This window comes from Stenella coeruleoalba (assembly GCF_951394435.1).
Source record: "Stenella coeruleoalba genome assembly, chromosome: 2".
Taxonomy (NCBI): domain Eukaryota; kingdom Metazoa; phylum Chordata; class Mammalia; order Artiodactyla; family Delphinidae; genus Stenella; species Stenella coeruleoalba.
The window spans coordinates 87,505,820-87,529,259 of record NC_137147.1 but is presented as its reverse complement, the minus strand read 5'-3'; the positions used below and the strand labels follow the sequence as shown (position 1 = coordinate 87,529,259).

The 23,440-nt window shown below is 41.6% G+C and overlaps 1 protein-coding gene across 1 annotated transcript in view; it reads right to left on the bottom strand.

The window, feature by feature from the left end:
- The window catches only part of SLC28A2 (solute carrier family 28 member 2), a 39,546-nt gene that overhangs the window by 14,286 nt on the left and 1,820 nt on the right, over positions 1-23,440 (bottom strand). The window contains exons 3-11 of the mRNA XM_079914010.1: positions 7,986-8,077; positions 6,707-6,890; positions 4,259-4,400; positions 3,522-3,635; positions 3,096-3,173; positions 2,561-2,641; positions 2,039-2,119; positions 528-653; positions 315-445 (exon numbers count right to left, since the gene is read on the bottom strand). Coding sequence (XP_079770136.1) covers positions 315-445; positions 528-653; positions 2,039-2,119; positions 2,561-2,641; positions 3,096-3,173; positions 3,522-3,635; positions 4,259-4,400; positions 6,707-6,890; positions 7,986-8,077 — 1,029 coding nt within the window. The remainder of the gene's footprint in view (positions 1-314; positions 446-527; positions 654-2,038; positions 2,120-2,560; positions 2,642-3,095; positions 3,174-3,521; positions 3,636-4,258; positions 4,401-6,706; positions 6,891-7,985; positions 8,078-23,440) is intronic.

The following is a 23,440-nucleotide window of genomic DNA, read 5'->3' as shown; positions in this document are numbered from 1 at the left end:
CTTGAGAGATGATGGGGGTTCCTGGTGACCCTTTTTGTGGAAATAACACTGAAGCAGTATCAGATTTAATCGCCATGAAATGGTACTGACACAAAGGACAGGGGATAATGGCATGCAGAAGAGAGAGGCAGGTGGGAGGGTTAAACAAAAGAAAAAAATCAACATGATTAGCTAAAGGCAGAGGTAGACAAGAGGAGATATGGAATCATATTATTCCTTCTCCAGGAGACTTGAAGCCTCTACCACCATAGCACCACTCTTGACTCTGCACCTGACCTCATCATCTCCCAAATTATATGCCTCATTGGACTCACCCACGGGGCAATTTTACCCCCTCCTTATTCTTGAACTTGGACTCCTCCACTTCTGGATATACCAGCTTTGACAAAGCAAGAGCAGAAGGGGCAGCCATCACAGAGGCAGAAATCAAGGATGACGTGTCAATCTGTAAGGCCAGACTTAGGAATGAGCATCTACAGAACCCAGACTTGGGCTCACCCAGGAGTGATCAAACAGATTATGCTTACCCCAAAGGATATGAAGGCTCCCAAGACAGTGCCTGAGATGGTGGCAAACCCTCCAGTCATCACTGCATGGACTTCTGAAAGCGTCATGTCTGCAAGGTATGGACGGATGAGCAGAGGTGCCTCTGTCTATAAAAAAGGAGAAGAGAGTCAGATTCAAGAAGGTGCAGCTCCCCATCCCAGAGTGCCTGCCCCAGCTCCGGGCACACATCCCTCCAGTGTGGGTGCTCTTCCAAAACTAAGCTCTGCTTTTAGGCTCTCCCAGTGTCTGGCTCACCCCCTCTGGCACCTAATCATATCCTGGCTAGCACTCTTCTCATGTGTTTTCATATCAGTTTGTCTCATCTACTTAAAATTTAGAATGCTATAGAAGACAAACAGTATATTTCTTTTTTACATTCTCAATGTCTAAAACTATATACTCGGGAATTCCCTGGTGGTCCAGTGGTTGGGACTCCACACTTTCACTGCCAAGGTCCAGGTTTCGATCCTTGGTTGGGGAACTAGGATCCCACAAGCCACGTGGTGTGGCCCAAACAAACAAACAAACAGAAACTATATACTTAGTGAATGACTTTAGTATAGTGTACTTACTGCGTACATATTAATTGCTTAAAAGGTACTCATTAAATGAATTGCAAATAGATTACTGAAGCCCAATGTTGATGAAAGAATCAAAAGAAATAATGTTTGTGAAAATGGTATGAAATTATGAAGACCCAACTATGTAAAATATATCTAGCATTGACCTAAGATTCCATTGACTTATTATTTAATGAATGACAACTATGTGCCTAGTGCTATATGATATGCTAGGGACATTCCTATGAATAAGGCAAAGTTCCTACTCTTAGGACTTTACAGTCTAGCAGAGGAAACTAAGCTGATTATGGAGAATTTCAGCAAAATGCAGCATGCTATGGTAGAAGTGTACAGAAGTTTTCTGAGAACATTTCAAATACCATTAATCAGCCTAGGGCCTTAGGAGAGAAAGACCTCAATACTAATTCCTTGTCAGTTTGACAAGCCATTGTCCCTAACACTGAGTTGATCAGTCAGTAGCATATATTGAACACCTACTCCATACAGACAAATGTATCAAACAAGTATTATGGGGACAAGCTTTGGTGTTAGCCCTGAGCAAGGCAAGCTGTTGTCTCCTTAGAGATTCTGGAAAACAAAGGTTACAGGAAGAAACCAGAATATGGAGGAAACATCTTTCATAGCCCCTGAAGGGGGATGACTTGGACCAGGCCATTTCCCTAAATTCCTGTGTAAGAAGTTGGATCTGTGGTTAAGTATGTCCCCATTACATACACCCAAATAAGTATTATTAGGCATGAAAGGTGAAAGCAATGAGCTGAGTTCCAAGTTTTCTTTCATCAGAGTGACTGGCTGCCCATACAGTCTTCATCTATTTGACTTTTCAAAAGGAAAGCATACATGTCTCACACTGTTTTCTGCCATACTCTCTGTTCCCCAGAGAAAAGATCAGAAGGCCTCAGGGTGCTTACCATACCCACAAAGATGTTTCCTGCCACAGCCAGGGTCTCTGGGGCAGTGGTGCCCATGGTGATTTGCAAAAACCAGGCAATCTAAAGGGATGCAAAGTTCCAAACCATTAACATTAGCAGAAATCTTGGGGTGTATCCATCAAAACTCCTCCTCCATTATGTTGGTAAGGAAACTAAGGCCTAGAGAAGAAGAGGCACAAGGCCGAGACCACAAACCAAGTTACAAACAGAGCCTGGACCAGAACTCAGGACTCTTGGCTTCCAGAAAAAGTAGATTAAAACTCAGTATGAAATGGTAGTTCAGCCCATTTTTTCTCCCTGCTCTGCCCCTCAGCCTGCCTAGGGCCTGGTCCTGACCACCTGGTATCAGGCACGCTTGAAAGAGTTTGCTTTTCACATTCGTTCTAATGCTCTAGATCTGACATATGATCATTTTTTCCCCAAAGTAAGTGCCATCTTCATGCCTCTTGATAGATCACAAGACAAAGGCCCACCTCCTGACTGTGCAGGAGAATGACTCACCTTCTGAACTACCCACTGCACAAAGCCCAGGTAGTAAAGAATGGACATCACACATCCAAAGAAAAGGATGATCGGTAAGGCCTATAATGAGAATGATGGGGCAACCAGTGAGATACTACACTGAATGTGCAACTGTGTGCCGTAAGGAGACTGTGTTTCAGGTCTCTAAGTTAAGTTCTTAGCATCCCAAGCACAGCTGATACAGTAATAGATACTCCGGATATTTAAACACAAGCTAGTCTAGGAATAAATTTTAAATGTATTGCAAATCTATTATGCCGTCAATACTAAGCCACAAGGAGATGTTTTCTGAGCCTTCTTCTCCCACCCCTATTTCATTCCAATTTCAGTATGACAATGATCAAAGGGCAAGACATTAATGCTGCTTCCTATATAGATAAGATCAAATCCTCTTCTTAGGGTCAAATTGGTATATAGACTGGCTGATCTCTTGGACACACATCTTTGTCATCTCGCTTTATCCCCCTCACCCTCACTGCCACTGACCCTCATTCTTGCTCATGAAACATATGACCTGAAAAGCGAAGATATCCTTGACCAGCATATCCCCAAAAACAAAACTGGAGCCAGCCACCGTATAGTTGAGAAAAATCTGAAAGAAAAAAAAGAGAGACAGAACTAGAGTGAAGCCAGAAAGGACACAGGGAAGATAAGATCAGCCTCATGTATGATGAGGACCTAGTGCTGCTACTGAGGTTGGCCTCCCTTTGACAGCATGGGAAGCAGCCTAAGTCACTATGAGCTACTCATTGAATGACAGAGGACTCAGCAGTTCCATTCTCTTTATTTGTATGCATAGTTGTACCCCAGTATACTCTCTCCTTTCCCACCAGATCATCCACCACCATCACTAACAAGACACAGCCTGATCTCCTCATGCTTTCCCCCAGTCTCCTTTCTCTAGGGTTCTAAAAGAGCTCTCATATTCAATTTCTCATACCTGAATCTGGTTTCCCAGCCATTGAAATGCATTAAATCCAGGATCAGTTCTGATGACCAAGATCCCAAAGACAAACTGAAGACCTAGGCCCCAAAGCACTGCCCTCCAGGACACCTGGGACCAATAAGAACGTTATTCTAATGTGAGCTCTAAACCCGACTTGTTCATTACCTGGCTGGGGTTTTAAACGTGGGTACGTGTACTCTGGAACCACCTTGGCATGTTAACAGTAAATCTGGGGTAAGATGGAACAGGGAGCAGGGGAAATAGGGCAGTAGTAAATAAAGAGCCACATACATCTATGTGGTTTTCAAAACTATGCCTACAGGTTAGACCTCAGACACACGCACACATACATATAAAAGCATCATAAACCACTACTTTAATATTACTATGTGCAATGCAAGCTCATTCTCTATTGTATTCTATTTTCTTTCTCTCCTTCTTTATTTTTTGTTTTGTTTGTTTTTTCTTTAACACTGGCCTGGATCCACAAAATTGATATCAAGGCTCACTAACGGATCACAACCTACAGTTTGAAAATAAATGGTCTAGGGTCTGTGAGAACTTTAAATTTCACTTAGGGGCAATATTGTCAAAGGGGCCAATTCCAGAGATTGTTAAGAACTTAGTTCTATGCCTTTGTAATCAATACTTGGCTCATGCACTTTGTAATTAGTAACACATGGTCCTTGGCTAGGTATTACTACGCCCACCCTGCAATACCCAAAACTCACTGCACTGTGGTGTTTGGAGCAGGCAAAGAGGATGAGGGTGAACATGCAGATTCCTGCGAAGGAGATCAGCTGCTCTGGCCTTTGGGCTGTGTCTAGAGCCAGCCACAGGATAAGGCCAACCAAGGAGACTCCCGCGAACACACTGGAGAGGGAATTTCAAGACCATGTCATCAAATCAGTGAGTGAATAAGAAATCATTAACTTTACCTCTAAAAAATAGAAATTCACCACAAGGATAAATGAAACAACCCAATAGATCAGACACAGAGACATATCTTTAGAATCATTCATCTGGTGGTTTCCCAGTTAACACCTCTCCCCTCCCCTCAACTCTTTTACTCACAGAATGAAGCTGAAAGAGTCCAATCTGAGGACATAAATCTCATGACCTCCTTTTCTTCAAGTTATCATATCAGTAAGATGTGATATAAAGACTTATTCTTTAAGAATGTTCTAATGCATAACCAAAATATTTTAAAAAGAAGGAGGAAAAGTCCTCCCATGGATCTCCACCCACTTTCCAACCACTCCAAGGGCAAGAGTAAAGGCTAAGCCACAAATCAACTACTTAATGCCCTGTGGTCCCTTTATGTACCAAACATGCTTGATCAATACATAAACTAGAGGGAGACGCAAGCGGGAAGAGATATGGGAACATATGTATATATATATAACTGATTCATTTTGTTGTGAAGCTGAAACTAACATACCATTGTAAAGCAATTATACTCCAATAAAGATGTTAAAATGAAAAAAAAAATACATAAACTAGTCTCCTCATGTCTGAGTGTTGGAGTCATTTCAGTTCAAGGGAAAAGAATTAGAAGGTGAATCACATATGAAAAGAAAAGAAAACAAAAAGAACACATTGTCCGTTGAGATGCCATAGGAACAACGATGACGACGACAGAAGGGATTACAGGTCAGGGTTGAATTTTGGAGCTGTTCTCACTGTGAACTCAAAGTGAATTAAATCTGTCTTCCATGGATAACTAATAAGAACGTGCTGTATAAAAAATTTTTTAATAAAATTAAAAAAATAAAGTAACATAATAAATAAATAAATAAATCTGGCTTCCAGAATCCATCCTGTTAATGAAGAAAGTCCTTTCGCTCTATTGCTCCAGTGTCAAATAAATCAATGATCCAAAATTTAGGCTGTAGTCTGGTGTGTTTCTCCAAATGATCACTGTTGCAAACATCTGAACAGCTATTTTCTGTGCATCCATTGGACAAAAGTCATAAAAGTGGAACATATAGACAGTCTGAAAGTTATCCTCTCACCCCAGGCGTGTGATCAAAGGACATATGCATGCCACAGTTAGTTAGATGAGGTGCGGCTGCTGTAGCATCCAGCTCAGTATGCACTGAACAGTGAGTTTGCTCCTTAAACTCTAGGGAATTATAAGACACCAGTGGGTGCAGGAAGTCTGGAGGACTAGAGGGAAAAAAAGCACAAAAAGTATCCAGTAACTAAGGGAGAAACACATGACCACCAAATCAATTTGATAGTTTAATGCTGCTATAAGCCTCTTTGCCTTGATTTCTTCATTGAAGAGGAGTATGGTTTTTCTCATTTCTGATGCCAGCCCTGACAATAAACAGACTGAAACTCTTCTCTGAAATGGAACCCCTCCTGCCCCCTAGCAATATTGAGACATGAGGCTATAAGAAACTGGACTAAGTTCAGTGTTCAGAGGCCCGTTGCTATTTGCTCACTGAGCCTTGGTTTTTTTTTAACATCTTTATTGGAGTATAATTTCTTTACAATGGTGTGTTAGTTTCTGCTTTATACCAAAGTGAATCAGCTATACATATACATATGTTCCCATATCTCTTCCCTCTTGCGTCTCCCTCCCTCCTGCCCTCCCTATCCCACCTCTCTAGGTGGTCAAAAAGCACAGAGCTGATCTCCCTGTGCTATGCGGCTGCTTCCCACTAGCTATCTATTTTACATTTGGTAGTGTATATATGTCCATGCCATTCTCTCACTTTGTCCCAGCTTACCCTTCCCCCTCCCCGTGTCCTCAAGTCCATTCTCTAGTAGGTCTGCATATTTATTCCCATCTTGCCCCTAGGTTTTTTGTTTGTTTTTGTTTTTTTTAGATTCCGGCTCTATTTACAATAGCCAGGACATGGAAGCAACCTAAGTGTCCATCAACAGATGAATGGATAAAGAAGATGTGGCACATATATACAATGGAATATTACCCAGCCATAAAAAGAAATGAAATTGAGTTATTTGTAGTGAGGTGGATGGACCTAGAGTCTGTCATACAGAGTGAAGTAAGTCAGAAAGAGAAAAACAAATACCGTATGAGCCTTGGTTTTGTAAAGTAGAGGGGAGGGTCTGAGAGACAGCCCAGGAACCGTCAAAGGAGGAAAAGGGTAATGGATTGGGGTTTAAGACAAGTTGTGGGATGAGGGATATTGAGATTCTTAACTTACCATTTCATCCAAAGCTTCAAGCAGGAGTTTTCAAGGGGCTTCAGACATCTCGTTAATTTTTCACCAAAGAACCTTTTCAGAAAGCGGTGAACCAGGACTAAAAGCACCAAACAGGTGAGGACGAACAAGGCCAGTGCCCTATGGAAATTCAAGATGCAAGCTGCCAGGAAGTAGGCAGCATAAGCTAAAAAGAGAAAGTACAGAGTAAGGACCAGCAAGGCAGAGCCCCTTAGGACCAAATGAAGATTTAGTCATGAATGTCTGGGACTTAAGGCAGGTAAAACCCTCCAGTGACCTTACCACCCAGCCCTGTCAGACTGAGATGCAATTCTCAAGGCCAGGATAGATGGCTAACTGTTTTCTTGGGGTATCCCAAGGAGGAACCAACTTAGTTTGAATGTTGCATATTTTCACTTGACCCTGATAAAATCTCATTCCCTTGATATTCTCTTTCTATCCCTGGAAGTGGATTTGATCAGCACCCACCTTTATACTCTTAAAAAGTCATCTTTTCTCAAAACTTTACAATCCCAGTCATTTTAACCTTTCCTCTTCAGCAGAGCCATTATTCTAGTAAACAAGGCTAGTACTAGGGGGTATAGCCATATGGTTCTCATTCCATGGCCCCTTGACTCACCCCAAAATATAATTTTTGTTCTCACTACCCCAGCTGCCTCTAATATTCACATCAAAGTCCCATACGTCACTGACGGTATATTTTAAATAAAGGTTTGCTATCTATTTTTTTTTTTTTTTTTTTTTTTGGTCATGCCCCACGGCTTGTAGGATCTTAGTTTCCCAATCAGGGATCGAATCCGGGCCCCAACATTGAAAGCACTGAGTCCTAACCACTGGACTGCCAGGGAATTCCCAATAGGTTTGCTATCTTTTAAAAATATTTTATATCATTGATCTTACCAGTAAACCAGCAAATAAGTAACATACTACAGGCTTCTTTCACAGACTTCAAGAACCATGCCCCTCATCTAATCAAGATACTAAAAAAGAGACAAGCCCAGATTCTCTGACATATTTAAGTCTATCAAATAGTACATTTTGAAAAATAGCTTATTCTCAGAAGTGCAACTTATTTACTTATTCCTAGAAGTGCAATTCTATAAATTACAGCTCACCTACAAGTAATTACGATCTATACATCATATAGCCCTTTAGATCAACTTGTGAATAAATTTGCTTTCCATCTAGTAATAGTCTTGACACAAGGTCACATTTCTAAAACAACTGTGTCTCTCACTTCCGTGGATCCTCAATACCTTACCCAAACACAACAGGCTCAGCAGGACCTTCTTGAACAAGGCAGCATGTGTCTTACAGAAACTTCTTGCCCTGGTGAAAGGCCGTAGGTTCCTCCTGATGAGAATCCAAAAGTTAAGAACCAAAAATTATTCCATCCCATTTATATCAATTCCCAGAACTTAGATTGCCTGGCCTGAGGAAGAGTTTTCTCTTAATGAAATTCATCCTGGGGAAGTTAGGTAGTGTTGTAGCGATGCCAAAAAGGCCAGGTCAACCTTGTCAATGGGCAGCAGGTCAGAACACTCCTACCCAACCTGGACTAGCAATATCCTCAGTAATTTCCTACCATAGAAGGGAACACTGGTCACATCAGGGAGAGACTACTGGAACCTACTCCTTCCTGTTCCCTAGGGACGAGGGATTGCTCAGCTTCCAGACTCAGAAAAGGGCCTATTCTTCTGAGAGAAAATAAAAATCACATAAACCCATAACCCTGAACAGTCAATCAGATATGAATTGACAGACTGGATGGAAAACACTACCACCCTCAAGAATCCCTGGGTGAGAGGGCCTGAAAGAAGGTGCCCAGCAAGTAGAACTTTTCAAGTTTAATTTATCAAACATTTATATAGTGCTTTCTATGTGCTGAACTCTTTCTAAGAAGTTTAAAAGTACTAACTCATTGACTCCTAATAAGAACTCTTGAGGTGGCTACTATTATCATTCCCATTTTACAGATGTGGAAACTGGAAAACAGAGAAGTACCTTTCCCAAGGTCATGGAAGTTGTAAGGAGCATAGATAGAATGTAAACTCAGGCAGTCTGGCTTCAGAATCTGAGCTCTTAACCATCTTCCTTTGCTGCATCTTACCCAGGACCCAGGCTCGCCTGTCTCTGCCACTTTTAAATGTCCTCAGCACACTGAAGTCATATGAACAAAAAGCTCTAATTTCCAAACTCTTAGAAGCTCCAAAGAAGGTGAGCCCAGCAAGAAGCCCATCATGCTGAGGCAGGACAGCTTAGCCAGGGCTGAGACCAACCACTAGCTCCAAATGCCCTGGGGACTTAGCTCACAGATTTCCATGGCTCTTTCTCCATTGCTACCTCTCCCATCTAACACACTCCCTCCTCTTCTTTATACAAAGCCTTCCTTTTCACTCCTCTCTCCTTCTCCTTATTTCTTCTTTCTTCAGGGAGTCCAACCCTTTGTGTTAGTTGAGTAGAGTGTGTATTATTAGATATAGGTGATCTGAGAAAGGAGAAAACATTCTTTATCACCACCCGACTTATCAGTTCAAGAGGACGCTTTAGGATCTCAAGAACTCTGCTAACTTTCCATGCTTAATAGAGAAAGTAGTGAGTAAAAACCATTGCTGAGAGGTGTCAGTGTACCTGAAGGATGTCACTATCTTTGGAATATCATTTGCAAAGTGTATCAAGGAACTAATGTAATTTCAATCCTAGACTTCCCATGTGTGCCAGATATCTTTGGTTTGCTCCTCCAGATCCACTCTCCATCTTGCTCTGTGCCCTGGGATTCTAACCCATGTGGACTGCATCAGTGGGATTACATAACCCTCTGGATTATCTAGTTGGGTTCTACCAAGAGGATCCAAAAGGAGATCAGAGTGGATGAAAAGACTGAGGTCAGCATACTGAAGTCTTCTTTATCTGACTCTCCTTCTGGGTTCTCTTATATCTTGTCCCTTGCCTAGGAAGAGTAACTGTTCATTGCTTCTAGCCTCAGGTTCTTGCACTATTGTTTCTTGTGATTCCACTACATCTTGCACACACCCCTGTAATGGTCTCTCTGTAAATAAACCCCCTCTGTAAATAAACCCTTCTCTAATTATCCTAATTTAAGTATTCCATCTGTTCCTGTTAGGACCCAAACTGATCTATGAGGTGAAGCTGATTTAAAATCATACCTAATCAAATGCCAGTTCAGCAAAGCCATTGCAAAATGAGTGGGGACACTCACTAGTCCAGGACAAATATAAACCACACACCTAGAAAAGATTTCTGCCATTACCTCAGGACCACATTCAACCGTTCCCTGGGAACTAAAGATCAGTGGGTACTACCAGAAGTCAGTGAAGAGCACTCATTTCTGCAAAACCCATGAACAACCTGATCCTAGCATATCAATTTACAACTGGACCTCTGCTTTAAAAAATTAAAATTAAAAAAAATCATACAGGACATTCCAAGGAAAAGAGAATATATGTTCTCAGACCCTTTTAAACCAACTGAGAAGCAGTGCATAGAGGTATGAACATAGAGGGTGTTCATGGTCCTGGCATCCTGCTTGGCCTAGGATCTTGCTAATACAACCAAGCTCTTTACATCATGGCTCAGTTTGAGAGTTAGTAACTGTGTTATACTCAGAAGCTTAATTGAGAAAAAAAAAATCTGTCTGGTAGATGGTGACACGTGATATCTTGTCCATAACTTGCTGTGATGTCTGTACCCACTCATAAATTCTCTAGGTATGTATGTGGAAGGCTTTCCAGATATGGACTAATAATAACTCTCTCACTTACATGCTTACTGCCTGCAGCCTCAAGTGACAGCATGGGAAAGAGTAGGGTAAGGATGGTAGGTTGTGCTAGCTGAACACAGCATTAGTGGTCACTATAGGTCAGGCCTAGCAGCACGGGTGTTCACGCATTTTCTCAGTGACCCTTTCCACAAGTTGTGGAAACTCCCCCAACTACGGGAGACAAAGCTATGGAAATTCCCAGGGTCTGGGGTACTATCTTTTAGCAGTTAGAATGGAAGGCGTAGGTAGCTTTCAAAAAATCCATCTCCTGTGACTGTTGACAGTGGGGCCCTGGGTGAATCCTTGCTCGCCCTGGCTTGAAGTCAGAACTAGAAGAAAGAAAATGAGTCAACCCAAATGATGGTCTGAGTAAAGGGCAAGGGTCTCCAGGTAGAAGTGACCAGAATCTTTTCAAGGTGTCCAAAGTTTTCATTTGATGATAGCATAAGAAGAACTGGTCAGTGGGTATTGTACTGGGTACCACTTTGCCAGATTCAAAGGTGTGTATAAAACTGGTTTAAAACTGGATGGGCAAGGGTTGCTGGATAGTGTGGTAGAGGAGCTCAAGAACAGGTACAAAAAGTGTCCAAGGGAGAATGGTGATTGAGAAGCAAAAAGCTTATTAATAAACCAAAGTGGAAAGCCAAAAAGGAGTTGGAAAACCAGGGAAGGCAAGAGAAAAGTCTATCAGATGGAGGCCAGCAAACCTACATTGGAGTCAGAGGCTCTGTGCACCGGGGGATGACCAGTTCTGAGAACCATCAGCCCAGGTAGAGTGAGAAGGGAACCTAAACCAGAACACAGCCGGGTGCTTAACTGCTGAGTTGTGATGGATGTGTTGCCTTGGAAAAGAACCCTCTCTCCACACAGGACCCAAATCTCTGCTTGATGTGCAATAAAAAGTCAGATCTTCTTCACACTAAAAGTAGAGATTCAAAGATCCACAAAAACAAGAGGGACCTAGTTAGTGGGTTTTCCAACCGGCCCTTCTACCCAGCCTCAACTTGTTCCTTCCAGAACTCTTATCACGGGCTTCCCTGGTGGTGCAGTGGTTGAGAGTCCACCTGCCGATGCAGGGGACATGGGTTCGTGCCCCGGTCCGGGAAGATCCCACATGTTGCGGAACGGCTGGGCCCGTGAGCCATGGCCGCTGAGCCTGCGCGTCCGGAGCCTGTGCTCCACAACGGGAGAGGCCACAACAGTGAGAGGCCCACGTACCGGAAAAAAAAAAAAAGGAGAGGGCTTCCCTGGCGGCGCAGTGGTTAAAAATCTGCCTGCCAATAAAGGGGACACTGGTTCGAGTCCTGGTCCAGGAAGATCCCACATGCCGTGGAGCAGCTAAGCCGGTGTGCCACAACTACTGAAGCCCGCATGCCTAGATCCCATGCTCCGCAGCAAGAGAAGTCACCACAATGAGAAGCCCGCGCACCGCAACGAAGAGTAGCCCCCGCTCGCCATAACTCGAGAAATCCTGTGTGCAGCAATGAAGACCCAATGCAGCCATAAATAAATTAATTTAAAAAAAATAATATTTTTTTTAAAAAAAGGAGGAGAGGTCAACAACATTCAGTGATGTGTAAGATCAGGTAGCATAGTAAATGAGAAGATGGCCGTGAACAGGTTCTGTTTGAAAGAGCCATTTACAGAAGAGTGACTGGATGAAAATGGAATTGCAGAGGATTGAGTGAGTGTGAGTATATATGGACTACTTTTTCAAAAAATTGCCTCTAAAGGAAAGAAAAACCAGATACTATTTAGTAAGCACTTTTTACCAGGTACTGCAAGACCTCTTCAATCATCCTCCCCTAAAACCACAAGGTTAATATTATATTCACAGGCAAGGAAAGTGAGCCTGCCGGCAAAGTTAGGATTTAAACCCCAGATCTTTCCATTACTCCATGGGGCTTCTAATTAGACATGAAAGACTGGAATTCCAGAGGGAACATTCCAGAATTCCAAAGTTATAATTATGAAGAGAGCAGAGGAGAAGGAGCAGGTGAATGTCAAAGAAGCTTTCACAAAGAAGAGGACAGATGAACTGATCCTAAAGGTAAAGGGGAAGGCGCTTGTCAAGGGGATGTGTTTCAGGGAGTTAGAAGAGAGCCCTGGGCTACCTCTAGAGGAGGAAAAGCATACTTGAGTGAGCCAAGCATTTTGAAAGAACAGTATGGGGCTTCCCTGGTGGCACAGTGGCTGAGACTCTGCCTGCTAATGCAGGGGACACGGGTTCGAGCCCTGGTCTGGGAGGATCCCACATGCCGCGGAGCAACTGGGCCTGTGAGCCACAACTGCTGAGCCTGCGCATCTGGAGCCTGTGCTCCGCAACAAGAGAGGCCACCATAGTGAGAGGCCCGCGTACCGCGATGAAGAGTGGCCCCCACTTGCCACAACTAGAGAAAGCCCTCGCACAGAAACGAAGACCCAACACAGCAAAATAATTAATTAATTAATTAATAAACTCCTACCCCCCAACATCTTTAAAAAAAAAAAAAGAAAGAAAGAAAGAACAGTATGATTTACTGTTGCTGAGAAGCAGGGAGCATGTGGATGGATGGTGGGAAGAAAGCATGCAAAGAAGACAGAAGCCAGGTCATTTAGACTATATATCATTCTTAGGAATTTCAGTTTTATCTTGTAGAAAGCAGAGACCCATTGAAGAATTTAAGCAAGGTAATAACATAAGTATATATGTATTTTTTAGAAAGATCACTCTGGAGGCGGGTGGTGAGGGATGGGCTAGGGGCCAGTATGGAAGTAACTGAAGGTGCAGGGGAGGACTGATAGGAGGTGAATGCATAGGTGTTTGTTTGTTTGTTTGTTTTTTAATTTTCAATTTAATCACAGTATGACACTAATTCCTTAATACCAGTTATCTAGTCAGAGTTCAGAGTTCCCTGATTTTCTCATAAGTGTCCTTTGTTAGTTTTGTTCTTACAGTTTGGGTTTTGAATCTGGATCTTTTTAAGGTCCATATGTTGCAGTTGGACGAAGTTTCTTTCAAGTGTCTTTCCATCTGAATGTCCTGCCATCTTTTATTTGTTGAGTAAAGGAGGTTGTTTATTCTGTAGGTTTCCCCCAGGCTGCATTTTGATGATTGCATCCCTGCGGTACAATTGAACCTGTTACTCCTTTCCCCTGTATTTCCTATAAATTGTAGGTAGAGTTAGAGACCTGATCAGATTCCATTTTCAGCGGGGGAGGCGGGTGTGCAGGACTGTGTCAGAGACGTTGCGTGCTTTTATCAGAAGGCACAGGCTGTCTCTATTTTTGAGATGTTAGCATTGACGACTGTTGCCAGGATCTCTTTTTTTTTTTTTTTTTCTTTTTTTTTGCGGTACATGGGCCTCTCACTGCTGTGGCCTCTCCCGTTGCGGAGCACAGGCTCCGGACACGCAGGCTCAGTGGCCATGGCTCACGGGCCCAGCCGCTCCACAGCATGCGGGATCTTCCCGGACCGGGGCACGAACCCGTGTCCCCTGCATCAGCAGGCGGACTCTCAACCACTGCGCCACCAGGGAAGCCCTGCCAGGATCTCTTAATTCATTAGGAAATTCATGTTTTTATTATAAACATTTTATTCAGAATTATATGAACCTTGCTGAATTTTCCTCAAGAAATTGGTTTCCAGAATGATCTCCATTAGGCCACTTTAATTCATTAATCAGTTTTTCATTAAGGCATTGAATTATTTTAAATTATTTTCCATTTCCACTTTAGAAGATTTAAAAAATCTCTTCTTTTAAAACTTTGTAACAAAGGCATAGGTGTTTGAGAAAGAGGATCCACATCAAGGGGAGGGAAACTGGGATGACAAATGAGGTTCCTTCCGTGAGTGACTCAGTCAGGGTGATAACATAAACCAAAATAGAAAAGACAGGAGGAGGAACAGACCTGAGGAGGAAATGTGAGTTTATTTATCTTTGTGTGCCTAGAGCCCAGGCTGACTAGGGCCTGACTGAGTAGAAAAGCATCAAACCTGTGCTGACAGAAATTTGGTTTTAATGTTTAATTTGAAGTGTATATGAAACACCTAGATGAAGGTGTTTGGTAAGTGGTTAGATATATAGGTCAGAAGCTTAGAACAAAGATTCAGGCTTCAGATGTGGCTTTAGGAATCAAGACATTAAGTGTAGGAGTGAGAACAGAAGACAAATGACAGGCTCTGGAAAACAACAGACAAGAAAGAACATCCAGAGAGGTAGAAGAATGAGGAGGGGATAGTGCCATTAAAATCAATAAGTGAGTTTCCAGAAAGAAAGGGTCAGAAGCCATGCTGCAGATGCCCAGTGAAAGTGTGTGTACATTGGACTTGGTATGTACGTTTTCATTGCTCACTTGAGTAAAAGATTTTCAGCAGAGCAGTGATGGTGAAAACTAGATTGTACTGGGCTGAAAATTGAATGGGGAGGTGAGAAAAATGGAAATAGCAAGGATATCCCACATTTCCAAGAAACTTGGCCATGAAGGAAAAGGATATCACAAGTTTGAGATAAGGTTGATTTTTGAGGAAAGAAACTTGAGTATATTTATAGATTGAGGGAAGGAATAATTGAAGAGGTAGGGGAAAGAGGCCCTGTTGAAGGGGATGGAGAAGGGTGGCATTAAGAAGATGGATAAAGAGGTTGGCTTCAAACTCAGGGAGAGTAGGCCTTCTGATAAGGAGGGGAAAAGATAAGGATTCATGCAGGTGCAGGTATATTTAAGTTGGAACATATGGGAAGATAACTTAATGTTTAAACAAAATAATACTGTAGTATGGGGTTTATAACATATGTGAAAGTAAAATATATAAACATAAACAAGAGTAATATAAAGGCTAGAAGAGGACATACAGAAGTATACTATTATAAGTTTCTTATACTATATGCCAAGGGGTATAACATCACTTGAAGGTAGACTTGATAAGTTGAAAATATACACTACAGGGGACTTGCCTGGTGCTCCAGTGGTTAAGACACCATGTTTCCACTGCATGGGGCACCAGTTCCATCCCTGGTGAGGGAACTAAGATCCCACATACCACATAGGAAAGAAAGAAAGAAGGAAGGAAGGAAGGAAAGAGAGAGAGAGAGAGAGAGAAAAAATATATACTAAAAACTCTAAACCAACCACTAATATAGCAAAACAAAGAGTTATACCTAATAAGCCAATAAAGGAGGTAAAATGGAATCATTTAAAAATATTCAGGGTGTTCCCTGGTGGTCCAGTGGTTAGGACTCCATGCTTTTACTGCCAAGAGCCCGGGTTCAATTCCTGGTTGGGGAACTGAGATCCTGCAAGCTGTGCGGCACAGCCAAAAAAAATTTGTTTTCAATTAATCTGAAAGAAGGCATAAAAAGAGGAAAGGGTATTAAAGAGGAAAGGCATTTAAAAAAAAAAAGGAAGACACCTGTGTTTATGGATCAGAAAAATTAATATTGTTAAAGTGTCCATACAACCCAAAGCCATCTATAGATTCAATACAATCCCCAGCAAAACTCCAATGGCATTCTTCACAGAAATAGAAAAAACAATCCGAAAATTTGTATGGAATCACAAAAGACCTCAAATAGCTGAAGCAATCCTGAAGAAAAAGAACAAATCCAGAGATATCAAATGTCCTGATTTCAAACTATACTACAAAGCTATAGTAATAAAAACAGTATGGTACAGGCATAAAAAGACACATAGACCAACGGAATAGAATAGACAGCCCAGACTTAAAGTCCCACATATACAGTCAGGTAATATTTGACAAGGGAGCCAAGAACACCCAGTGGGGAAAAGATAGTCTCTGTAAACAAATGGTGTTGGGAAAACTGGATAAACACATAAAGAACAATGAAACTGGACCCTTATTTTATACCAATCACAAAAATTAACTCAAAGTGAATCAAAAACTTAAACATAAGACCTGATACCATAAAACTCCTAGAAGAAAACACAGGGAGGAAGCTCCTTGACATTGGTCTTGGCAATACTCTTATGGCTAGGAAACTGAAAGAAGAAACAACAAAAGCAAAAGCCAACAAGTGAGACTATATCAAACCTAAAAGCGGGACTTCCCTGGTGGCGCAGTGGTTAAGAATCTGCCTGCCAATGCAGGGGACACGGGTTCCAGCCCTGGTCTGGGAAGATCCCACATGCCACAGAGCAACTAAGCCTGTGCGCCACAACTACTGAGCCTGCGCTCTAGAGCCCATGAGCCACAACTACTGAGCCCACGTGCCACAACTACTGAAGCCTATGCACCTAGAACCTGTGCTCCGCAACAAGAGAAGCCACTGCAGTGAGAAGCCCGCGTACCCCAACGAAGAGTAGCTTCCACTCACCACAACTAGAGAAAGCCCGTGTGCAGCAACAGAGACACAATGCAGCCAAAAATAAAATAATTAATTAATTATTTTAAAAAACTTAAAAGCTTCTGTACAACAAAAGAAACAATTAATGAAATAAAAGGCAACCTATGTAATGGTAGAAAATTTTTGCAAACCATATACTGGATAAGGGGTTAATATCCAAAATATATAAAGAACTCATACAACTTAATAACAACAATGACAAAAAAAGATACAATTTAAAAATGGACAGAGGGGGCTTCCCTGGTGGCACAGTGGTTGAGAGTCTGCCTGCCGATGCAGGGGACACGGGTTCGTGCTCCGGTCCAGGAAGATCCCACATGCTGCGGAGCGGCTGGGCCCGTGAGCCATGGCCGCTGAGCCTGCACGTCTGGAGCCTGTGCTCTGCAACGGGAGAGGCCACAACAGTGAGAGGCCCATGTACCACAAAATAAATAAATAAATAAAATAAAATAAAAATGGACAGAGGAACTGAAAAGACATTTTTTCCAAAGAAGATATGCAAATGGCTGAGTACATGAAAAGATGCTCAACATCACTAATCATTAGGGAAACCAAAACCACAATGAGATAGCAACTCACGTCTGTTTGAATGGCTATCATCAAGAGACAAGAGATAACAAGTGTAGGCCACGATGTGGCGAAAAGGAAACACTTATATACTGTTGGTGGGAATATAAATTGATTCAACCACTATAGAAAACAATATGGTGTTTCCCCAAAAAATTAAAAATAGATCTACCATATGACCCAGCATTTCCACTTCTGGTATATGCCAAAAGGAAAAGAAAACAGGGTATCAAAGAGATATATGCACTCCCATGTTTACTGCAGCATTATTCACAATAGCCAAGATATGGAAACAATCTAAGTGCCCATCAATGGATGAATATGTAAAGAAGATGTGGTATATATATATATATGCAATGGAATATTATTCAGCCATGAGAAAAAAGGACGTCCTGCTATTTTTGACAACATGGATGGACCTTGAGAATATCATGCTAAATGAGGTAAGTCAGAGAAAGAAAGACAAGTACTATATGATCTCACTTATATGTGGAATCTATAAAAAAGCCAAACTCGGGAATTCCCTGGTGGTCCAGTGGTTAGGATTCGGCACTTTCACTGCTGGGGCTCTGGTTCAATCCCTGGTTGGGGAACTAAGATCCTGCAAGCCTTGTGGCATGGCCAAAAAAATAATAATAATAAAATAAATTAAAAATAAAAAAGCCAAACATTAAAAAACAGAAAGTAAATGGTTGTTACCAAGGAATGGGGTGGTGAGGGGATAGAACAGATGGTGTTAAGGGTACAGACTTTCAACAAGTAGTAAATAAGCCCTAGAGAACTGACACACAGTATAGTGAATATAGATAACAGTATTGTATTATAATCATCAAACTTGCTAAGAGACTAGAACTTGATTCCAACTACTAAAAAGAAATGATCATTATGTAACATGATAAAGGTGCTAGCTATTGCTACAGTGGCAATCATATTACAAATATATCAAATTAACATGTTGTACACCTTATCTTTGCACAATGTTATATGTCAAACATATTTCAATTTTTAAAATTACATTTAGTTGCAATCCAGAGATGAGAGGAAGGATCTGGGTAAACAGCTGAGCTAAATTCTCATTGATTGTGAATTGGGCCTTTACTTTTTATTTTGTCTAGTTTTGTTTTGTGGAGCCAAGAATGATAAATGAAATTATAAATGCTTCCCAAATCCTAAATTTTATCATTAAGAAAACTTTCATAAAATCAGTGGCATGGGGTGACTTTAATTGATGAGAGGAATGTAATATTGGGTAACTAGTGAAAAAACAACCTGTAATATTGGGTAACTAGTGAAAAGACAATCTATTCTTAGTGGATGACTGGGAAAATTAACAGTGGAAGAAATAAATTTGATATGTTGAGAAAAGAAAAGAGCAGTGGAGCCAAATAAAAACAAATAAATAGCTGGGACGTCCCTGGCAGTCCAGTAGTTAAGACTCCATGCTTCCACTGCAGGGGGCATGGGTTCAATCCCTGGTCAGGGAACTAAGATCTACATGCCACACAGTGCAGCAAAACAAAACGAAGCAAACACACACACACACACACACACACACACACACACACACATAAATAGCAAGATCGTAGATTTAAATCATTAAATGTAAATGGCCTAAAAATGCCAATTAAAAAGCAGAGACTGGCAGGTTAGCTTTAAAAAGCAAGAGGGAGGGGCTTCCCTGGTGGCGCAGTGGTTGAGAGTCCGCCTGCTGATGCAGGGGACATGGGTTTGTACCCCAGTCCGGGAAGATCCCACATGCCGCGGAGCGGCTAGGCTCGTGAGCCATGGCTGCTGAGCCTGCATGTCCGGAGCCTGTGCTCCACAACGGGAGAGGCCACAACAGTGAAAGGCCCACGTACCACAAAAAAAAAAAAAAAAAAGCAAGAGGGAGACTGCTCTTTTTCTGAGAGAATGGAAAAAAAAAGAGGACAAAGACAAAGAAAATTATAAGTAATGAATGGGGGTCTTAGTAACAAAAATACTTACCTTCTTAGAAAGGAATGATATTGGATTATATACAGTGGAGATTGTATAGCTATTATAAAGCAGTGGAGATGGGGATGGGTAAGAAAAAATGGGTTGAGAATTTGAAAAGAATAGAAGTTTTAAAACAACTACTAAGGTAAATAAGCAGGTGAGTCCACATGTAACAAAGTGAAGTGCCAAACCACTGAAGATGGCTCAGGCAGTCCAGTTTGGTGCCAAAGTTCCACTTAATTGTTTTAAGTTGTAATGACTTTACTGGGCTCCACGTGAAGACTAGGCCTATCTGAACAGAATTTATAGCTGAAATTCAGCAAGATTTAAAGCAATATTAATTTGGTACATGATCATTATCCTTTTTTTCCTGGTAATTGACTTGAATGAAAAACCATACATGTAAAAGAAAATTTTAATGATCCAACTCTTCATTTCTGGAATCAAGAACCAGAAGAGTTAGTATTTAGAAGACAAGCTAGGAAAAAGTACATGTCTCTTTTCCTCTAGGGCAGAAGAGCCCTTCTCAGGTCTACTGGCCCTTCCATCAGCCAGACCTAAACTTAGGACAGGATGCTTCCCTGCTAAGCCAGCCCCAGGACCCTAGCATCACTGTGGGGGTGGTGGTGGGGGGCATAAGGGCATATGGCTGAGGGTCTGTGGGACTGAGGGGTAGAGGGATGCTCTTATGAAGCCTAGTTTCCTTTGCTTTCAGCAGGTATACCCTCTGTTTTACAGAAATTCAGCCTGTCTTGACCTAGATCCTTTAGCACATCTCTGACCCAATAGCTTCTGAGCCTCCTTTCTAAAATCTTAGGGAAAACTGGCCTTCTCACTTACCAAAGCAAATCCTCCAACTCTTGATCTCAATTCCACCTCCTCGCAACTCCTAAGGGCTTATCTGACAATTATTTATCTCACTATCTCCATCCTCTTCTATTGTCCATTCCTTTTCTTTCTTTGACTCTCCTGGCTCCTTCTTTCAGCCATCAGATGTGCTCAAGTTCACTAGTTCTTTAAAACAAACACCCCTCACCACTACCAAACATTTTTGAATTCTAACAACAACAGAAAGAACCCTCTTTAAAATGTTTATGTTTTGCTAAATTGCTTTATAGAAATGTCTAAATTCAGAAAGAGTAATGAAAAGAAAGAGAAGTTAAAATAGTTTGCACTGAAGGATCAGATTAAGGATATCCTGAGGAACCAAGAACAGAAGAAAGGATAAAGACAGGGGCCTGAGTATGTGTCCTGAGAATGGCTGGCCTTAATCGTCATCAAATCTTGTCAATTCTACTTCAAAAGTGTATCTATTGAACTCTGAATATTTTTGAATTTTTGAGTATATACTATGGGTAAAGCATTGTACCAGGTGCTATAGGAGATAAAAGGATGAAGTAGACATGGATCTGCCCTCAATGTATTTACAGTCCAGTTTAGGGGATGCAATATACATATAAATCTGTAACACAGTGTCAAAACTTTTAAGTGTTATTAGAGAAGATCAAATAGAAATGTATGGGAGCTTTGAGGAAGAAGGGGCCTCTTTGGACTGTGGCCAGTGAGGTTGAGGAAGAGGAAGACCATTTGTGATAATATCATGGACATGATTGCTCTTGAGTTGGGCCTTAAAAGATATGTTGTATCTGGGCAGAAAGATGTAAAATGAAAAGACATTTCACGCAGAGAGAATGATGGAAAACATGACACAGAGGCAGGAAATGAAAAGTTATATTTAAGGAACAATTGAGGGTTAATTCTAATGCATAGAGTAGCATTAGAAAGGGAATTGTAAGAGTTAATTTTGGAAAGTCAACTTAGGTACAAATCATGGCTGGAGAGCAGGAGGAGTGGGGAAGACTTGAATGCCAACCAGTGGGGAATGATAGAGGTTTTTGAACAAGGCAGTTCAGAGTCATGCTTTAGGCAGTTCTGGTAGAATCTATATAAGATAGGTGTGTAGCAAGTGGGAAGGACTGGAAACAGTATGGGTTTCTGTACGGGTGCTATTTGAATAGTTCAGCAGAAATGAAATGAGTTTCAAAATCCAGATTCTACTATAGGTGGTAAAAGAAGGAAAGCAAACCACACACAGAAATACGGAAAGTAAACTAAATGGGGAAAATGTATAGCTTTACTAGGATTCAAAGAAATGCAAGTTATAACTTTAAAGCATGATTTAACATCTGTGTAACAAATTTTTCATCTGAGAAAATATAAAGTTGATGAGATTTGAGGTAACTGGACACAATTATACATCAGAGCAGTTTAAGACACCAACAGCAATCTGACAAAATGTAGGCAGGTCCACAGACTTCCCTAGTGGTCCAGTGGTTAAGACTCCACCCTTCCACTACAGGGGACCTGGGTTCCATCCCTGGTTGGGGAACTAAGATCTGGCATGCTGTGCAATGCAGCCAGAAAAAAATAAAATAGAATAAGAATTCAAGCCCAACATTGTAAATCAACTACACTTCAATTTTTTAAAATGAAATTTTAAAAAAAGTTAAGCCCAGTATTAGAAGAGTCAAGAGCTGATCAACAGCTTCATGGAACCTACTCCCTAACTTGGGCAGGGCACTTTAAGATGGATCTATACTCTGTCTTTTCTATGCCCAGCACAGTCACTGGGCTAAATATAAACCAATTATCAAACAATCTTCTAAAGGCTCCACAGAAGTTAGAAGGTTTAAGTTTAATAGAGAAAGACACAGCCCTGTGTTTAAATAGGCTTTAATCTATAGGTAGCTTGACCACTGTCTCAACAACCACTGGGCACACTAGGACACATCACTGGAAGCTGAGCCACAGCATGGCAGGTGCAAAGCAGGAGGCCCTGACGCTACCGGAAGAGGCAGAGGCTGACTAATATGCCATAACTATGACACCAAGCTTCTGGTTTTTAACAACACAGGTCATAAATCTCAGGACACCTCCTAATCATTTTGCTACATTTTACTGTTACCTAAGCTCTTAAGGTTCTCTCTTCTGTGTGTATGGTGGAAATCTTATGTAATGATATGCCATTGCCCATCTCTTCCCAACTCCTCATTCAATGACATCCCATTGGTAGCTTGAAATAAGCCATGTTGAGAGTATTTATACTACAGGCAAATGCTACAAATCAAAGGTTGATTTATTATTTTGTCTAGATCAAGAAGTGGCAAACTATGGTCTGTGGGCCAGTCCATCCTTGTTTTTATAAATAAAGTTTTAAGAACACAGCCATGCCCATTTGTTTAGTATCATCTGTGGCTGCTTTCCCACTAAAATGGTACAGTTGAGTAGCTGTGGCAGAGACCCTATGGCCTGAAAAGCCTAAAATATTTACTATCAGGCCCTTTACAGAAAAAGTTTGCCAACCCAGGGTCTTACTCACTAAGGCGAGCAAAAATATGAACCAATATTCATGGCAAAACTACTCTTGGAGGGCTTCCCTGGTGGCGCAGTGGTTGAGAGTCCGCCTGCCGATGCAGGGGACATGGGTTCGTGCCCTGGTCCGGGAAGATCCCACATGCCGCAGAGCGGCTGGGCCCGTGAGCCATGGCCGCTGAGCCTGCGCGTCTGGAGCCTGTGCTCCGCAACGGGAGAGGCCACAACAGTGAGAGGCCCGCATACCGCAAAAAAAAACTATTCTTGGAGAGCCATTTCTTAAACATATACCAGCACATCACTGGGTAGAGTTCATATATAGACCTAAGCAGTCTGATTCTAGAATTCACATTAACCACTATATTGGTAAACAGAGTATGAAATATTATGTAAGCATGAAAATTTATAGAAAGCTTACTGTCAATTCACAGAAATGTGATGTATAAAATAAGTGGAAAAACAAAAATACAAAGTGGTAATGTCCACATTGATATATATCAATTTGTATCTAGACGTGAACTTCTGGAGAAGAAAATAGAATTTAAAAAGTTAAGCTTGGGCTTCCCTGGTGGCGCAGTTGTTGAGAGTCCGCCTGCCGATGCAGGGGACACGGGTTCATGCCCCGGTCCGGGAAGATCCCACATGCCGTGGAGCAGCTAGGCTCGTGAGCCATGGCCA